The sequence below is a fragment of the Branchiostoma floridae genome, chromosome 1, assembly GCF_000003815.2.
Source record: "Branchiostoma floridae strain S238N-H82 chromosome 1, Bfl_VNyyK, whole genome shotgun sequence".
Taxonomy (NCBI): domain Eukaryota; kingdom Metazoa; phylum Chordata; class Leptocardii; order Amphioxiformes; family Branchiostomatidae; genus Branchiostoma; species Branchiostoma floridae.
This window is the reverse complement of record NC_049979.1, coordinates 34599018-34615227: the sequence shown is the minus strand read 5'-3', so window position 1 is coordinate 34615227 and position 16210 is coordinate 34599018. Positions and strand designations below refer to the sequence as shown.

General features: G+C 39.1%; 1 protein-coding gene across 1 annotated transcript in view; it reads right to left on the bottom strand.

The window, feature by feature from the left end:
• Positions 1 to 16210, bottom strand: part of LOC118426498 (serine/threonine-protein kinase MRCK alpha-like) — a 55581-nt gene that overhangs the window by 7703 nt on the left and 31668 nt on the right. The window contains exons 30-47 of the mRNA XM_035835988.1: positions 15500 to 15589; positions 13960 to 14025; positions 13254 to 13359; positions 12414 to 12485; positions 11912 to 11976; positions 11249 to 11388; positions 10625 to 10706; positions 8990 to 9133; positions 7950 to 7994; positions 7469 to 7541; positions 7140 to 7202; positions 6336 to 6740; positions 4850 to 4957; positions 4174 to 4254; positions 3659 to 3756; positions 2906 to 2993; positions 2140 to 2269; positions 1084 to 1284 (exon numbers count right to left, since the gene is read on the bottom strand). Coding sequence (XP_035691881.1) covers positions 1084 to 1284; positions 2140 to 2269; positions 2906 to 2993; positions 3659 to 3756; positions 4174 to 4254; positions 4850 to 4957; positions 6336 to 6740; positions 7140 to 7202; positions 7469 to 7541; positions 7950 to 7994; positions 8990 to 9133; positions 10625 to 10706; positions 11249 to 11388; positions 11912 to 11976; positions 12414 to 12485; positions 13254 to 13359; positions 13960 to 14025; positions 15500 to 15589 — 2057 coding nt within the window. The remainder of the gene's footprint in view (positions 1 to 1083; positions 1285 to 2139; positions 2270 to 2905; positions 2994 to 3658; positions 3757 to 4173; positions 4255 to 4849; positions 4958 to 6335; positions 6741 to 7139; positions 7203 to 7468; positions 7542 to 7949; positions 7995 to 8989; positions 9134 to 10624; positions 10707 to 11248; positions 11389 to 11911; positions 11977 to 12413; positions 12486 to 13253; positions 13360 to 13959; positions 14026 to 15499; positions 15590 to 16210) is intronic.

Genomic DNA, 16210 nt, shown 5'->3' with positions numbered 1-16210 from the left:
TGAGAGAAGAGCTCCACACATGCAGGAGTAACCATACACTCCTAACTAAAACAAGTAAAAGCTTATAGATGTAAGTAACAATTCAACACAAAGGTGCACAAATGTATAGAACTCGTGCCAGGTGCCAAGTTTTGGCAAAAATTCAAGACAGAAGGTAGAGAGAGGTGAGTGATGCAAGGGTGTGTAAGAAGTGTGCAAGGTGCTATATACGACAGTTCAGGGCAGGCAAGAGAAAAACAACATACACATGTCCATCAACCCCAGGCAGCATTATTGAAGCATTTTTTTTTCTTTCTTTTCTTTTTGAAAGATAGTTAATATTGCGGAGAGCCTTCTACTGTCCAGGTCATACATGTATGGGTAATGTGGTCCCCATTCATAGTCTGTATATGACAAGTGCAACACACACGACACGACCGACATAGTAGTGACACCATAGGGTACGGTGCACATGGCCCCAGTGCACACACTCTCAACATTATCATGGAAGCTCATCTGTGTTGGTAGTAATCATTGTACAATGCTAAACTTTCTTCCAACACAAAGGTGTACATGGATCAAAACTTCAACAAAGACTGTCGCCTTCGTCATCAGTATTGATCCTGAAGAAGGTAACAGTGGTCGATGAAAATTTGATCCAGTATACCTTAAGTTTGTGTTGGAGTTCTAGCCAGCCAGAATTTTTTTCACTCCCCTGAATTTTGAATGGAAATCCTGTCAAAGGTGCGACGGTGCTAGGGGGGTCTGGGGGTATGCTCCCCTGGAAAATTTTGAAATGCTATTTCCTTTATTTTCAGAGGCAAACTTTGCTGGTAGATTCAGCTGGTTCAATTAGAATCTTGACATGCTGACTTTTGTCTGTCACGGGACGGGTAAATTTTCTCTCTGCCCGCAGCAGCAAAATTCCGTCAAAGGACTGAAAGACGGACGCTGGCTAGAACCCTGGTTGGAAGAATGCTTAGAATTCTACATGTACAAATGTACAATGTACAAGGCCTTCACAGTAGTGACACCCCAGGATACTGTGTACATGCCCCCAGGTGCACACAAACACACAAACTCTCCACATGGACATGTATGTACCCTTCTCCATCCAGGGACAGCGTGGACTCAGTGACGGAGGGCAGGACGCAGGGGGTCCACTGCCCCACCCTGATCCCGCCCTCATTGTCGTGCGCTAGCTCGCTCTGATCGGGCTCACTGAAATACGCTCGCTCGCTTTCGTCCGAACTCTGGGGGAGCTTCCACGTGCGGCGCCTGCGACCCAGGCGCGGGAATCGGAAACTGTGTGCACGTGACGTGGGGTCGGAGAGTGAGAGGAGGAAACAACAGACCGGGAGGGGTACAGAAAATAACACAGAGGGTTAGACAGAGACATGTGGATGGGATGGAGAAAGAAAAGAAAAAAGCACAAATAGGTCGGATGCAACCTACAGAGAGGTGCTCTGCCAACATTCATGGATGAAATTGTGATACAAGAAAGAAAGTGACTTCTACAATGCTATTGAAGAAAAAATCCTTACCTTAATTGTCATTCTAACTCATCTGACAATTTCAAACAGACACCCACCTAAACACTTCTACTGGCAATTCTACAAACAATTTTTTTTGTAAAACTCAAAGTCTCATCTTTGCATTTGTAATAAACAATGTGGGGACACACAACAGTTAAGCCTAATCACCAGTATGCACACCCTTAGTGGCTGTTCAATATTAGTGGCTGTTCAATACAGTAGCATTGACAAACTTTTGCTTATACATGAAATATTGGACATATAGGATGCTACAGAACTCCATAGATCACTTCTGAACTCGAAACAGTCTTCCTGTGCTGTCCAAAGGGATCCAGAGAGCTGTGCTATCAACCTAGTCTTTTTGTGCTGTCCAAATGGATCTAGATAGTTGTGCTGACTAGAATCATTTTGTGCTGTACAAAGGGATCTAGATTTGTGCCGTCTAGAGTATTCTTGTGCTGTCCTGAGGGATCTAGAGTTGTTTTGCATGGTCTTTTTTTTGCTATCCAAAGGGATCTAGAGTTGTGCTGTCAAGAGTAGGTACTGTCAATAGTATTCAGGAATGTTTCAGTTCTGAGAAATACTAAAAGAGTTGACAATTTAAAAGCATGGAGTCAAAACTCACTTGCTGCGTGCAGTGCTCCTGTCGTCCTCTTTGTTCCTGAAGGAGAACCGTCGGTTGGAGCGGCGAGAGCGGATCATCTGCTTACCCTTCCCCTGCTCCGCTACATCCTGGATCACAACAGCATCACGCTCTGGGGGTGGGGAAGAGAAACACCAGGGACAGGGTTAAACATGGAAGGAAATCTACTCATTTCTATAGCATCTCCTTTCAACTACAGACTGCAACCAGTAAGTGATCGCTTATTCTTTTCTCCGGAATAACCAGTGAGGAGCAGATAAGGTTTTCCCAGTACTGAAGTAACTGCAAAATGATTCTAAAAAATTGGACAGATCGCTCAACGCATTTCACAGAAAAAGAACAAAGTTTTGTTGTCTTTTATTCCATGATTTTGCATATGTTCATCATGGTTGAGTTACAAAACAAAGGAACATGCAAATCCAATTTTGTTGCTCACTAATTCCTGACAAGGGAAAATTCGGCCAGACTACCTAGTAATTCTTTTCTGCATGCTTGTCTAACAACATTCGAAGTGACCAGCACCAGGCAACTTTTCTCTGCACTATTACGTTTTGTCCCCTTCGCTCATCAATCAAAAGAAGAAAAAGCAATATTGTGAAAGTGGTCCTGTGCAGGTACATGTACATGTACATTGGAGAATTCCAGTGTCTTGCCAGCATTGCTGCAGCAGAACACAGTTGACTACTACAACTACTACTTGCTAGCATGTTTAGGAACACGGTTATGAAAGAGATGGGTTGTTGCTGACCTTGTCTGCCATCCCTGAGATAGATAAGCCGTGGGGGGTCTCCACCCAGGTACAGGGCCATGCTGCCATCCTGGTTCAGTGGTCGGGTCTGTAACAACAACAAAAAAACAAAAGAGGGGTAAAATAACTTCAACCTTTGTACCTTTCAAACTCAAATTAAGTTTGTTCGAGTACACCAGCCGTCATTCAACAGAGACCTGCCAGAAAATTACGAATCATCACTCGAGTCACGTGTCCCTAAAGTCATGTGCTCAAAGTAACCGAATCACCACTCCTGAAGAAGGTCAATGGATGGGTGACTGAAAATTTGAGATAAGCAATTTGATTGTGTTAAACGTAAGTTATAAAATCCAAATCACCGGTTGCTCTTGGGGATTCCTTGTTTTTCATCTTTCATTTTGATTTCAAGGCAGGTTAAACTTACTGAAACATCAGCCTGACTAAATAAAGCTTTAAACAGTTCTTATAGTATAGTTATACAAGGCGAGACATTGTTTTGAAAAATGGCTGACGGAGTATAAACATGCATGTTTGAGACAAAGAACTGTTTACAAGTTAGGGGCCTTCACCTTTGACTAGTACCCACAATGCATTTTGCAGCCAATGCTCACTAAGAAATGAATTTTATTCATATAGTCTCCTTACAGTCCTTGGATATGCTGACCAAGCTTGCTTCGTCTCTGGACTTTTAACAAATTGTGGCATTGCTTGGAAGAATGGTCAATTCAATACACAGATTGAGAAGTACTTTACCTTTTTGAGTGGCATAGTCTGAACCCACTCCACTTTGTTGACATCAAACACATCCACCTGGTTCTCACTGAAGCTCAGCAGATATGGAGTATTGTAACCTGAGGAGGAAGGGATGGGGAGGTCAAAGTTCAAACTTGGAAATTTAAAAAGTGTGAACTGAATAAGGCAGAGACAAAGAGTTTAGGATACAGAAACTTCCCAAAGTATGCCAACAGCTAAATACAAAACTGTTAAAAGCTTCCTCGTTATGCTACATTGGAAATTGGGGAAAGCCACTTTCAGGTATGCAATTTTGACCAAAGTCACTAGGTGTCGTTTCTAACTAACAGGCTAGCCCCTGAGGTATTGCCAAAGACATGTCTTACAACAAGCCTTACCAACAATACTTCAAAGCTATTTGGGAATTTAGGACTATGTTCTCAAGCACAAAATCTCCAAAAGTACTTCATATGGAAATGGGATTCTCTAAAACACACTGTTTCCACTACAGGGTTGTAAACTTGGAAGAGACTTACAGAGATGTACAGGTGGTGCAGGCCACATGAGTTCCTGTTGTCTGGACCTTCTGCCACTGGCATCTACATATACACCACAGGCTAGGAACAACAAAAAAAACAGCATTAGCATTCAATATACATAACACAGGCTGGGAACAACAACAACAACAATCATTTGCATTACAATGTTGCACCTTGTATCTATAGGGACTATATCATATGACAGTGTGATGTGTTAATAGTTCCTTCATTGAGTGAATGTTTTCTTTTATACCTGATCAAGTACTGGGCAAAAATAGGCGTTAATCACCCGTTCTGAAGAGGTGTTAATCACCTGTTTCAACGCCCATTATCCATAAATGTGGTGGATCATAATGTCAATCAATCGTGAATGAGTTATCTTTGATAAGGCTTCTGCTGCAGCAATACAATTTGTCTCAAAGCTTTAAATTTCTTTCAACGCAACGCATTGGTCAGGAGTCTATGTTGTTGATATTCGTTGTGTAATGTGTAATTTTAAGCCTAGGAATATAAATTTTTATCAATTTCATGTCATGACGGTCAGACTTTTTGGACAAACAGGATTTAAGTTTTGTTCCACAGACAGCACTGTTTCATTTAGTAAAATGCCATGATTATTTCCTATTCCACAGGTTTTACAGTGAAAATGTTTCTTAAGACTGTTGGTACTGACTGTTGAAGCAGAGCAGGTATTCCCTGGTGGTGATCTCCACTGCGTACATGGCATCCATGGGGTTATGGGTCAGGAACGACAGGGTGGTGTCCTCTCCATTGATAAGCACTGCAACAAACACATCCAGAGAACACTGTTAACTCTCATACTCATCACTGAAAAATGAATGACATAACTGTACTGAACAATTGTACAACACTGTCAACTGTCATATTTCAAATTGAAGAAGAGCACAACTGTGATGAAAACATTGGGAAGGGAGATTGTAACAACAGATATTTGTAACTACCTGTAGATAGAGTTAATCAGATTTAAATTCAAGTAGAAAGAGGAAAGCCATGAATTTAATGCAGCAAACAGACTGCTGAACAGACTTTGGATTAAACTGCACTTATTGCACTTTAAAATTGCTACCAATGTTTCATGATCTGACAAAACTCTGTTTTGGCTTTCTGTAGTAATTTGTCTCCTTATTTCCGTGAATCATTATGTTGGTAAGTCACTGAACAACTACAATCTTTGTACAAAACCAAGTACTTCAATCAGAATCAACAATTCATTATTGTCACCCTGCTCAGGGCAATTCTGACAGGTTCACATTGTGCTACAGCATAGATGTCCCTGCTAACAGATACAGTCAACAACGTTAAGTATCATTCTAAATGTACAGTTAATGTAGTGTTAACAATGTTTACATACTTTACATTTGGGACTGCATCTGTAAGCAGTGACACCTACAGTGTAGTACAGTGTGAACCAGTCAGAATTGCCCTGAGGAAGGTGACAGACAGACTGTTACCGAAATGTTGGTTGAAGAAAGCACTTAGTTGTGTACAAAGAATCTATCCATTGTGTACTTATTGTTCTGAGGGTCATGAATGATTGTTAAGGATTGAGATCACAGAAGATCAAGGTCAAGAGAGTTAGTTGAGAAGATGCGCCTTCTTTACCTGTGCACACTGGGTGGAGGACAGGTGTACAGACAGGAGCAGGCAGACAGGAGTGAGTTAGAGATAAAGAGGGACAGATGAGTGAAAGTACTGATATTCATCTTAGTGTACATTTAGTGTACATGTATGTAAAAGTGGCTCACTCCAGTCAAACCTGTCCAAGAGGACCACCCAGGGGACCCATAAAATCTGCTCAATGCTGACAGGTGGTTGATGAAGACAGGATTTTCAAGTCTTTTGTTAATGAGGAAAATTATCTAAGAAACGACCACAAAGTGGTCACATTGGCCAGTTGGTCCTTATGTAGGTCACTTGCACATGTTTGACTGCACTTGAAAGTATCACATTCACAAAACCATTATGTTATTTTCAACATGGGAAAAGACCTTTTTGTTATGTTGTTATTTAGAATCTTTCTTCACTAATTCTCATTGATAATAATGTATCATTCTGTGTGTAAAATACTTCAGAATAGACTCAATCTGGACTTAAATTGAACACTGCCAAACAACACCCGTGTTGTCAATTTTACGTACATTGTGGGCTTCCTTCCCCTTGAATACTGTAGAGAGCGAATCCCGACTGCCACCCGGCGCACAGCCTGCCATTGGTCACAGCCATCCACTGGACATTGTTGGGCATGGTCAAGTCCTTGATCTTCTTGTGCCTGGTCTTAGTCCTGTTTAGTTCGTACACAAACACGTGGCGCTTGACCGCGGTGCAGAGACACATAGTGGAGCCCTGGCGTATGGCACCCATTGCAAACATGGTACAGCCCTTGGTCTCGGGGATCTTGATGGACTCCACCTCCGAGCCGTCCAGCGCTACCCAGGGGTGCAGGCGGACGTGGCGACCCTTTCCTGATATGACGACGACCACCTGTTCCCCGGCCAATGCTTCTATCTGGAATACTTTCTTTCCCTCCCCAACTTTCACAATACCTGAAGAAAAGAGAACAGACATTTACAATACTGACATTTACATTGTGCATACAACTACAAATTACAAGGTAGTGATGCTCAACCGTTTCTTTTCAATTATGTCTCATGTACTTGTATTGACTCCTTCTGCAAGTTCATTCTAGTGATGCTGAAGAAGACTGATGGATGTCACTCGAAATGTCCAATAACAATATCTGCATCTCATCCAGTTGTACAGAATGATTTGTCTTCAGATTGTTTACCTGGATGTCAAACCTTCATCAACATATCCAGGATACTTAGTATGACGTAACAGAACACAAGTCTAACTCTAAAGCTGATATTCAGAATAGACCAATTTGTAAAACAGCAATTCCATTAAAGGAAATGCATGCTAAGTAGGACAACTGGCTGACTTACTATCTTTGGTCAGTTCAACGACAAACAGTCCTTCTTCTGTTCCTAGTGCTATTCTCTCTGGATCTGTGGACAGAAGACAAAAATGTGGCAATTTGAGAAATGGTGGACAAAAAAATACTAAAAAAATAATGGCAAAATGTCAATACACTTCCACTGCATACTGTATTTTAAATACATGCTCACAGGCAGATAGCAAAATATAAGAATGATACAAAGGTATAATCTATACGTTAGACCTTGGTATATGGTTGTGGCTTTATACACGTACACACACAACAAGTCAGAGAATAATTCTACAGCATAAAAAGTTTCACAGCATTATTTCCTACCTAAGATCTCTGCACTCATGGCAGTTCTGATGATAGGTAGGGTGCTGTCATACACTTCCTTGGCATGGTAAATCTGGAACACAAAAGTGAAATCCATCATGCACGAAACCTAATTCTGTACTGATGTTTCCCATCCCTACTACATTGGATTGTGATTTGTGTGTTATAAAATGGACCTTACTGACTAAATTACTGAACATTTCGTGTAGTTGACCATGGGTTTGTAACCATGTGTATGTTCGTAAGGACTGCTGAGGATAGAATGGTATCGTGACATAAAAATGGCAGAATGTGGCTTCAGAAGTTATCTCAGTTATGATGTCATTTTGGAATGATGTGCTGAATTCTTCCAGCGACACTTGTTACAGACAACACAGTTTAAAACAAATATCCCACCCCAGAAACATGGAGATTCTTAGAGTAAATTATCACATGTACATTTGCATTTCCCTCATTCGTGTGACAAAGTAAGGTCTCTCACCACAGTTCCCAATTGTTGTGGCGACTGGTCGTTTGATGAAACCACCTTCACGTGGGTGACATGCAACAAAAAGACAACGTAAGCTTACTGGAGTCTTGTTTTGGGAGGGTGGTTAGGAGGGATGAGGATGGAGGCTATGTATGAGGGTTAGTCATATGAGGGTTAAAATGAGTATGCTACTGCAGGGTAGGTCTTGGGAGGGATTGTACAAGTAGCCAAGCTTTCACAACTACTATTACTAAACAACTACTACATTGCACATATAACAACCATATAAAATAGACATATCAATAATACAGACACAGTATTCCATTTTTCATTCCTTACTGCACAAGCCAAACCACATCAAGACAACACCAATGGGATGCATGGAGGAACAAGGATCTATGTAACTGGAAAGCCAACATTTGCAAGCAAATGCAGCACATTTCACTCCCCACCCCCTTGCCTGCAAAATGGACTATCTAAAACCCCTTCTGTAGAAAAATGGGCTATCCCAACATATCCAAATGCAAAAGTGGACCAGTCAAGATATGACATAAGGATTGGAAAAATAAACTGTTCCAAAATTATCCATTTCCATAATGGATTATCCCGTAATTCCCCAGATACCAAAAAGGGTTAGATTTCTAAAATGTTACAGTAACTCATTGTAAGCTCATATGGGCCTATAACCAAATACTCAATGCAATCAGGAACATATGATCCGAGATACTCATACATTTCTATACCAAAGTTTGGGTCACTTTACTTTAATTATCGTTCTGGCATAGAAGCTGAAACCATTCAATTTGATATCTAAAATGGCAACGAAAATAAGACTGACTTCAAAATCAAATACCTGATTCAGAAAATGTTTTTACCACATACTCCTACGCTACATTGCATTTTTAGGGCCAACCTGAACTCTTCTATACAGCATGTAGTGTGGTAGCAAGATTAATAGTTGCAAAAGTTTGGTTACTCATAGTCGAATCCCCCACACCATGCCCTGTAGCATACATGTAACAACACACTCCCACAGACAAGTACCAACTCACAGATCGGTCTGGAAGCTTGTTCTTCTTCAGGATCTTGTGCAGTTCGTTCAGCGCTCCCACCCACTTGACTTTGTCGTGTTCGCTGTCGGCCAGCACCAGGGTCTGGCACTGCAGGCCTGGGGGGTCCAGTTGGGAATGTGTGACCTGACAAACACACGGAAAGAAAAGGTTATCACAAAACCCACTAAATCACTTTGTGCCCCCCCCCCAAAAAAAAACCTTAGCATAAAGCATGAAACAGCAACACTACCACTGTCACCAAAACCAAGACAAGACAGCATAACCAAAATTTTACTACTCAGTACTATCACTCTATTTTATGCCTTTTGTTTCTACAAAAATTAACCCTCAAACCACCGTATGGGGTCAAAACTGACCCCAGGCGTATATCAATGTGTGCCATTATGTCAATTCTGGTCGAAAACAAATTTCCTTCCAGGAGTTTGTTTGTATATCTGTCCTATAACTTCTTATACGTTTTTACCGAGATTGACTCATTGTTGATTAAGTTATCCTCGAAAGTTTATGCATGGTCCAGTGGGGTCAAAACTGACCCCAGCATTTTTTTAAACAAACTTTTGCGACCCACACCTAAACTACTTATCGTAGGATCACGAATTTTTCAGAGAATGATGTACATGTAAGCCAAAATTATTGTTAGAACTTTTGTGCCATTATCATTTCATATGACGACATTATGACGTCATCTAGGTAATATCGGCCGCCATCTTGGATTTTGAATGATGACGTCATCAAATTAGCATAAAATATGAATATTGAGTCCTGAAATTTATGTTGGATTTTATAAGATGTGATAAACAATTGTTATTTGCCAAGAAAACCTTAAAACGTAAATGTTTGATACAAAATTAGAAAATTTCGTAATAAATATGTCTGTCAGAATTCCGTTGCCATGGCAACATAAAAAAGGATGAACATACTTTGTTAACTGAAAATGTTTGTTATTAACATTTTCTAAAAAGTTACCAAGTTTGGTGGCCTTAGCATAAGCCATTCAGGCACTATATGGCATTGAAGCTGGTACAGGCATCAAAAACCTCCTTCCCGGTCTGAATAGCGTTGGTGCAAAATGTGGTCCTCATGATCTTTTGCATAAATTATGATAATGAGTTCGAATTATTCTCACCTAATCATGTCAGACTGTTCCACATAGATTAATGAAACTATACATATATACAAATCGCAAAAAGATTCACATAAAAAACTGTATTTGTACAAAACGTTTTGGGGTCAGTTTTGACCCCATACGGTAATCTACGTCACAAAAAAGCTACGGCGGTTTGAGGGTTAATGAAATAAAAACAATTCATGGCAAGACACAAGTAAAGTTCACTAAAGAAGGACAAGTCAGGAGTTATGTGCAGTCTTGAGATGATGTCTGACAGGAAAATGATTAGTTCCCTGAGTTTTCATTGCTGATGTTACTACTGATTGTTAGCTTATTTATTGTGATCTCCAGCAGACTGAATGAGGCCATCTCTAACCCAAACATAAAGACATGCCCAGAATTATCCAGATGAACATAGCTTTGTAATATTTGTTGTGTATCTATCCATAATTGACTAGTTCCAGGGAATGTGAAGTTCCTATGACTGAACAACTTGAACAACTCACCCGGAATATACAGGGGATGTCTTTCCTGTTGGCATGGATAACATCTGATGCCAGGACCGAACTGACAGAAAACTCGTCATCCCTGAAAAACAAATCAAAATTAACTTATATGCATATTGACCTGTTCTACCCAAGGCAAAGAACAAGTCTATGAAAGGTAACCAAAACTTTCCATTATACGGCCTTTGCTGAGTGACCAAGATTAGATTTTCATTGATTAGAGTATGATGCAACATGTAAATAGTATGATTTAAAAGACAACAAACAATACACACAATATGTGAAAATATTCCTTCTCGGTGATATTCTTTGAGTAATTTGTGAAATCTTTTGGAAAGAGGATGTTAGGGATACACATAGGGGAATTTGGAACAAGTTGAAAACATTATGCAACTAGATATATCCCGCTTGAGAAATTGCAAAAAACATTTGTGGTATTTGTGGCTTTTGCTGTCATTTCTCCAATACAGACCCATTACAACTTCAAGTGCAAGTGCCAGCATTTCCATTGTGTTCCTCTACACTATTTCAACTGTGAACTCAAAGAAACAGAGAACTCCCAATTTTCCAAAATGTCTGAACTTTCTCAGGGCATAATGAATTTCTTTTAGTATCATAGCATACCTCATGTCCAACACCTGTGACACAACCACTCCAGGCTGGGCGTTCTTCCCCTCAGGTACATCGTACAGGAAGAGTTTGAAGTCACACACCACAGCCAGCTGTCTGATCCAGCCTTTCTTCACTCCTCCAGGACGGGGAACCTGACAACAAGCATTTATCAAACTTATTAATACTGGGAGTCATGGTGTTAAGGGTTGTTGACTTAGAGCCTAAAGCAGCACTGTTTCCAAGACTAGTCCATCGGTCCTAGGCAGAAATTTGCTTGTTGAGACGCACAGAAATTTAAGCCTTTCCATCCTAAAAATCTGAACTTCATTACATGAAAAAGATAAATGACAATGTGTCTTAAAATGCCATATTGAACAACTAAATGAACTCCCATCAGGTCCCAAAAAATGAGTGGGACAGAAAAAAATTCAAAGCTGGAGACAGCCCTCAGTTTGAGTCCCTAGCATTCCCCAATGTTATGCCCTTGAGAATGGCACTTAACACCTATTTCCTTTCTCGACTCAGGTGGAAAGGAGTACCTAATTCAATATTTAGAGAATCTGATGTTAACAGAAACTTGTATTTACAGAACAAAACGAAAACACCAAAAGGTTTACACTAACATAAAAAAGGTCCTTAGACTGATACAAATTTGAAATAAAAAGAGCTGTTCACCTTCACATAACCTTCATATGCTGTTCCTATTCCTCTCTGTGGATCAATGCCCAGAGGTCTCTTTGCTGGATGGAGACAAGTAGTGGTAAAGAAAATTAAGTGTAAGTTCTATCAATGGAGATTCATACTCCAACACACATGTATGTATTTTTTGGGAACTGATCATAGCCAGTACCCAATTTTGTCCTATGATACATCTTAATGTTTACCAATATCAACAGCCATACAAATAAGTAATAGTACATAATATCGAAGAATAGCAATCTCTTACAGTCTACCTTGATTAGTGTAATATCAATGAAAACACCTTTTCTTCTTCTACAGAGGCAATGGAACTCCATTACAACATTCCTTCACTGTGTTCTTTTTAAAGTGTTGTTATGTCATTCATGAAAACAGCATAGGGATATAGTCAAACCTGTACCAGTGAACACCTCATATAAGGACCAACTAAAGTAAAATAGGAAGGACTAAATGTGAAAGTGTGCAGTCGTATACTTACTCTGATCAGCTGGTACAGGACACACTGCCGGCGCCTTGTCTGCACATGCCACATGGCAAACAAACCCGCACGCTGAATGGGTGAAAACACATACATTAGGGGTACAGTTTGTGTATTTCTGCATCCACAAAATATTGTTTAAGCCTAAGAAAACTATATTGTTGTTTTTTTCTCGGCCTACAAAGAAAATTTGATCAATCATTTTTAAGTCCCATACAATGTAGAACTAAGACTACTGGAACCATACCCTCTATTTGTGAGATTGATAGTGATAAGTATATCTGGATAAAAAGTGTAGGTAAAGCAATAAAAACAACAGCTACGCTATACCTACAGAAATGAAGAAAAGGTGAAGAAACTACGAAACAAAAGCATTGTTACTGACATGTGCAAGAGTAGTAAATAAAATCCATGATGCTCGCTGTAGGAGAGGCAAATACAGGGAGACCATTCAAGTGGAAAAGGCAGAAAAAAGAAGGGGAAAAAGGAAAAAAAACAAAAAGAAGCAAAGAAACAAAGAAACATGACAAACTTTCGTTACAGAAATTTTGGGAAAGCCTACACTTCTTGACTAGCTTGTTACAACTTCTTGAATTAACCATTTTTGCCAATAAGATTTACATGTATCATTCTCAGCACCAATATCTTAAGTTACTTCATATTAATCATAAGGGCTATTGCAGGTAGGAACTATCAGCTTGGCACTGAGACATTACTATTATTGATTTAGAAACAAAAAAATTGACAACTACATGGTATGGCTGAACATTGATTTCAATGTGTCATACAATGTAATTACAAATGGATGAAGATTACATGAAAAGTCAGAATAATACATACTTTCACAAACAACGCCCTGCCTCACTAGTCCAACCATGAGGGATGTACAGTGGTTACACTTGGTTGGGTTGGTCAGAGTCTTCACTATGAACTGGTGGGCCTTGGGCTGAAAAACACAAGTTCACAAATTGTTCAAACTGTGTGTACGATTCATGCCTTCTATAGGGAACTGAACTGTCGACTTCTTCACAACATCTACATTCATGTAAATCTGTAAAGAATTTCATCAATTTAGTAAATAAACAAATAACAAAGTTCTCATGTACTCAAGAACATGTAACAGTAACATATTTACAAGAGCTGATGTTTTGGTGACTGTCACTTGTTGGTCATGAACCGTGATAAGGGGGCATATAAACTCAGTCACATATTTGAGACTACATTCTTTACAAGTGGCTTACAATTGTTTAGTCTAAGCATTCTTTCATGACAATCACTTTGTAATGTGACAAAACATGTCGAGACTGAAACTGTAACACCCATGTGAAAGGTGAAAGATGGTCACTGAAATGTCGGCTCTTGTAAAAATGTGGTGGTGAGTAAAGAGCTCTGCTATTCAACACAGTCTATATAAGAAAGGGTTTCTTAAGTCATTACTAAGGAAACTGACTTAAAATGTTTATCTTTAACAATCTGGATTATCTGAATAACAATATGAATCTGGATCTTCAGCAGAACAAATGAGAATGTATTGATAAAGCCTTACCCTGGGCCCTGATATGGAGGGTGGACGTGGCATCAGATCAGGTCTGGGTGGTGCGGGCGGAAGGTCCTGTAACACAACACATATCCCATACTGAAGTCAAATTGTATCTTAACCTTAAGGTAGGATTGCAGGGTGGCTGAGGAGTTTTGGGGGTGTTTTTGGTCTTCCAAAATTACCATCTTAGATAATGTATGGACCTTGATTTTTTCTAAGGTAGTACCCTAATGCATAAAGATAATTTATGCACATTGGTATGACGCCACAATGACGTCATCGACTACTTTGAGGCCACGCCCATTTTTAGTAAAAAAAAGCCTAAAAAGCTTAAATTTTGGCTTGTAATTTGTCTGTTATTATTGAAACTTTTCAGAAATGTGCATAATAGTGATTTGAATAGATCTGTGCGTGGATTTTATCATATCTTGTCATGCTGATTTTTTATTAATTTTTTTCCTGAAATTTTTATTACCCCTTATGCTAATAGCATTTGGGAGCACTAAATAGCATCGTTTTGCGTCGGGAGCGCACGAAGTTTTTCCTTACAGGGTAAATTTCATAATAAAACTTATTTTACCCATTTTCGATGAACATTTTTTCAAAAATTAGGCCATAGAAATCAAGGTGTTGTGGTAGTAGTGACGTAATCCACTTTTACAGGTCGTAAAAAGACCAAAGTGATGTTTTTGAGGTCAAATTTGAATTCGGCATGTGCCAAAACCCCTGTATACTAATTTTTTTTCTTGTATCTTCAAGGATAGGGAAAATATGGTGATTTTGCATATTTAATTAGCGGACTCTGATTTTATTACCCCTGGAACTCAATTATTCAGGATTATTCATCATTTCTGAACAAGATGTATAAATTTCAGGACAATATTTCAAATCAACATATTATAAAACCCATGTACACCAAGTTTTTCTCTTGTATCTTGTATGAGTACGGAGATATTGTAATCTTGCATATTTAATTAGCTGATCAAGAGAAATTATGCATAATTTTCAGGCCTTTGAATGGCCATAACTCTCTAACGGTATGTCCGATTTTGTTGAAATAAAAACCATTCTATTTGTTTTACTAAGACCTATCCAATGATATCAAGTTTGAAAAGTTATGATGAGTTTGAAATTTTTGCGTAATTTGAGACAGTTACTTTGACCTTGAATTTTGACAGACAAAAAGGTACATTTTATGGGAAAGTATGTTAGATTATGAAAATAGAACTACATAGAAAATAACATTGATAGTTATTTTTTGGAAAATATCATTTTGAAATTTTGCTCAGCCACCCTGATATACTACCTTAACCTGCTAAGGTACCCATTCGCCTGTAACTTTGTATGGGTAATGGGGTTAGGCAGGTGAAAGAAGGTTAAGAAAGACCATCTAATGTACATTTTCTGTATCAAAATATATTCATTATCTATAGGAAGAAGTTTTCTTGATGATACTACTATCATGACACACTGTCCTGTAAGCAATATTAAGGTATTACTGTACTTAAATTTTCCTGGAACAAAAGAAACTTGTTGAAATGCTCACCTCATCAGGCTCACTGCTTGAGTCAGTCTGTGGGATGGACTCTGGCTTGGACTCACGCCCCAAACTGACTGAATCCACCTCGCTTTCACTCTGTACGGGATAATACACAAACATCTGTCACTTTAAGGTTCACTCAAACTAGTGGAATGGGTATAAATCATGCACAGTTTCAATGTAATTGATTCTTGTGTCATGATGGAATGAATCAATTATTGATAGTATCAAGAATGTGTGTTGTAAGTCAAGAACAAGTTAGACTCTATGTGAGACTCTAGACTCATATACATCAGGGCTAGAAACACTTGGTGCATATGATGCACTTCTGCATCTTTAGCCAAAATTGCACCCTGGGTGTGAATCTAGATATCTGTGTTGGGTAATGTACATCAAAGTACAGCAGCTAATAGTATATTCTTCACATTAAATAGTGAGCAAAAGTAAGAAGTTTGTTGTTAACTATAGAATTTGGGTTCATCTATTCTATGTTCTGCACCTGAATTTTTTGTGCACCAGAATTTTCTGTGCGCCAGAATTTTCTGTGCAATGGAATTTTGGAGCTAGGTGCACTGTAAGTGTAAAAGTGCACCTGTTTCCTGTAATGGAATTTGGGAGCTAGGTGTACTTTCTGTACCTGAATTTTATGTGCACCAGAATTTTCTGTGCAACAGAAATTTGGGGCTAGATGCAATTAAAATGCACAAGTCCACCTGT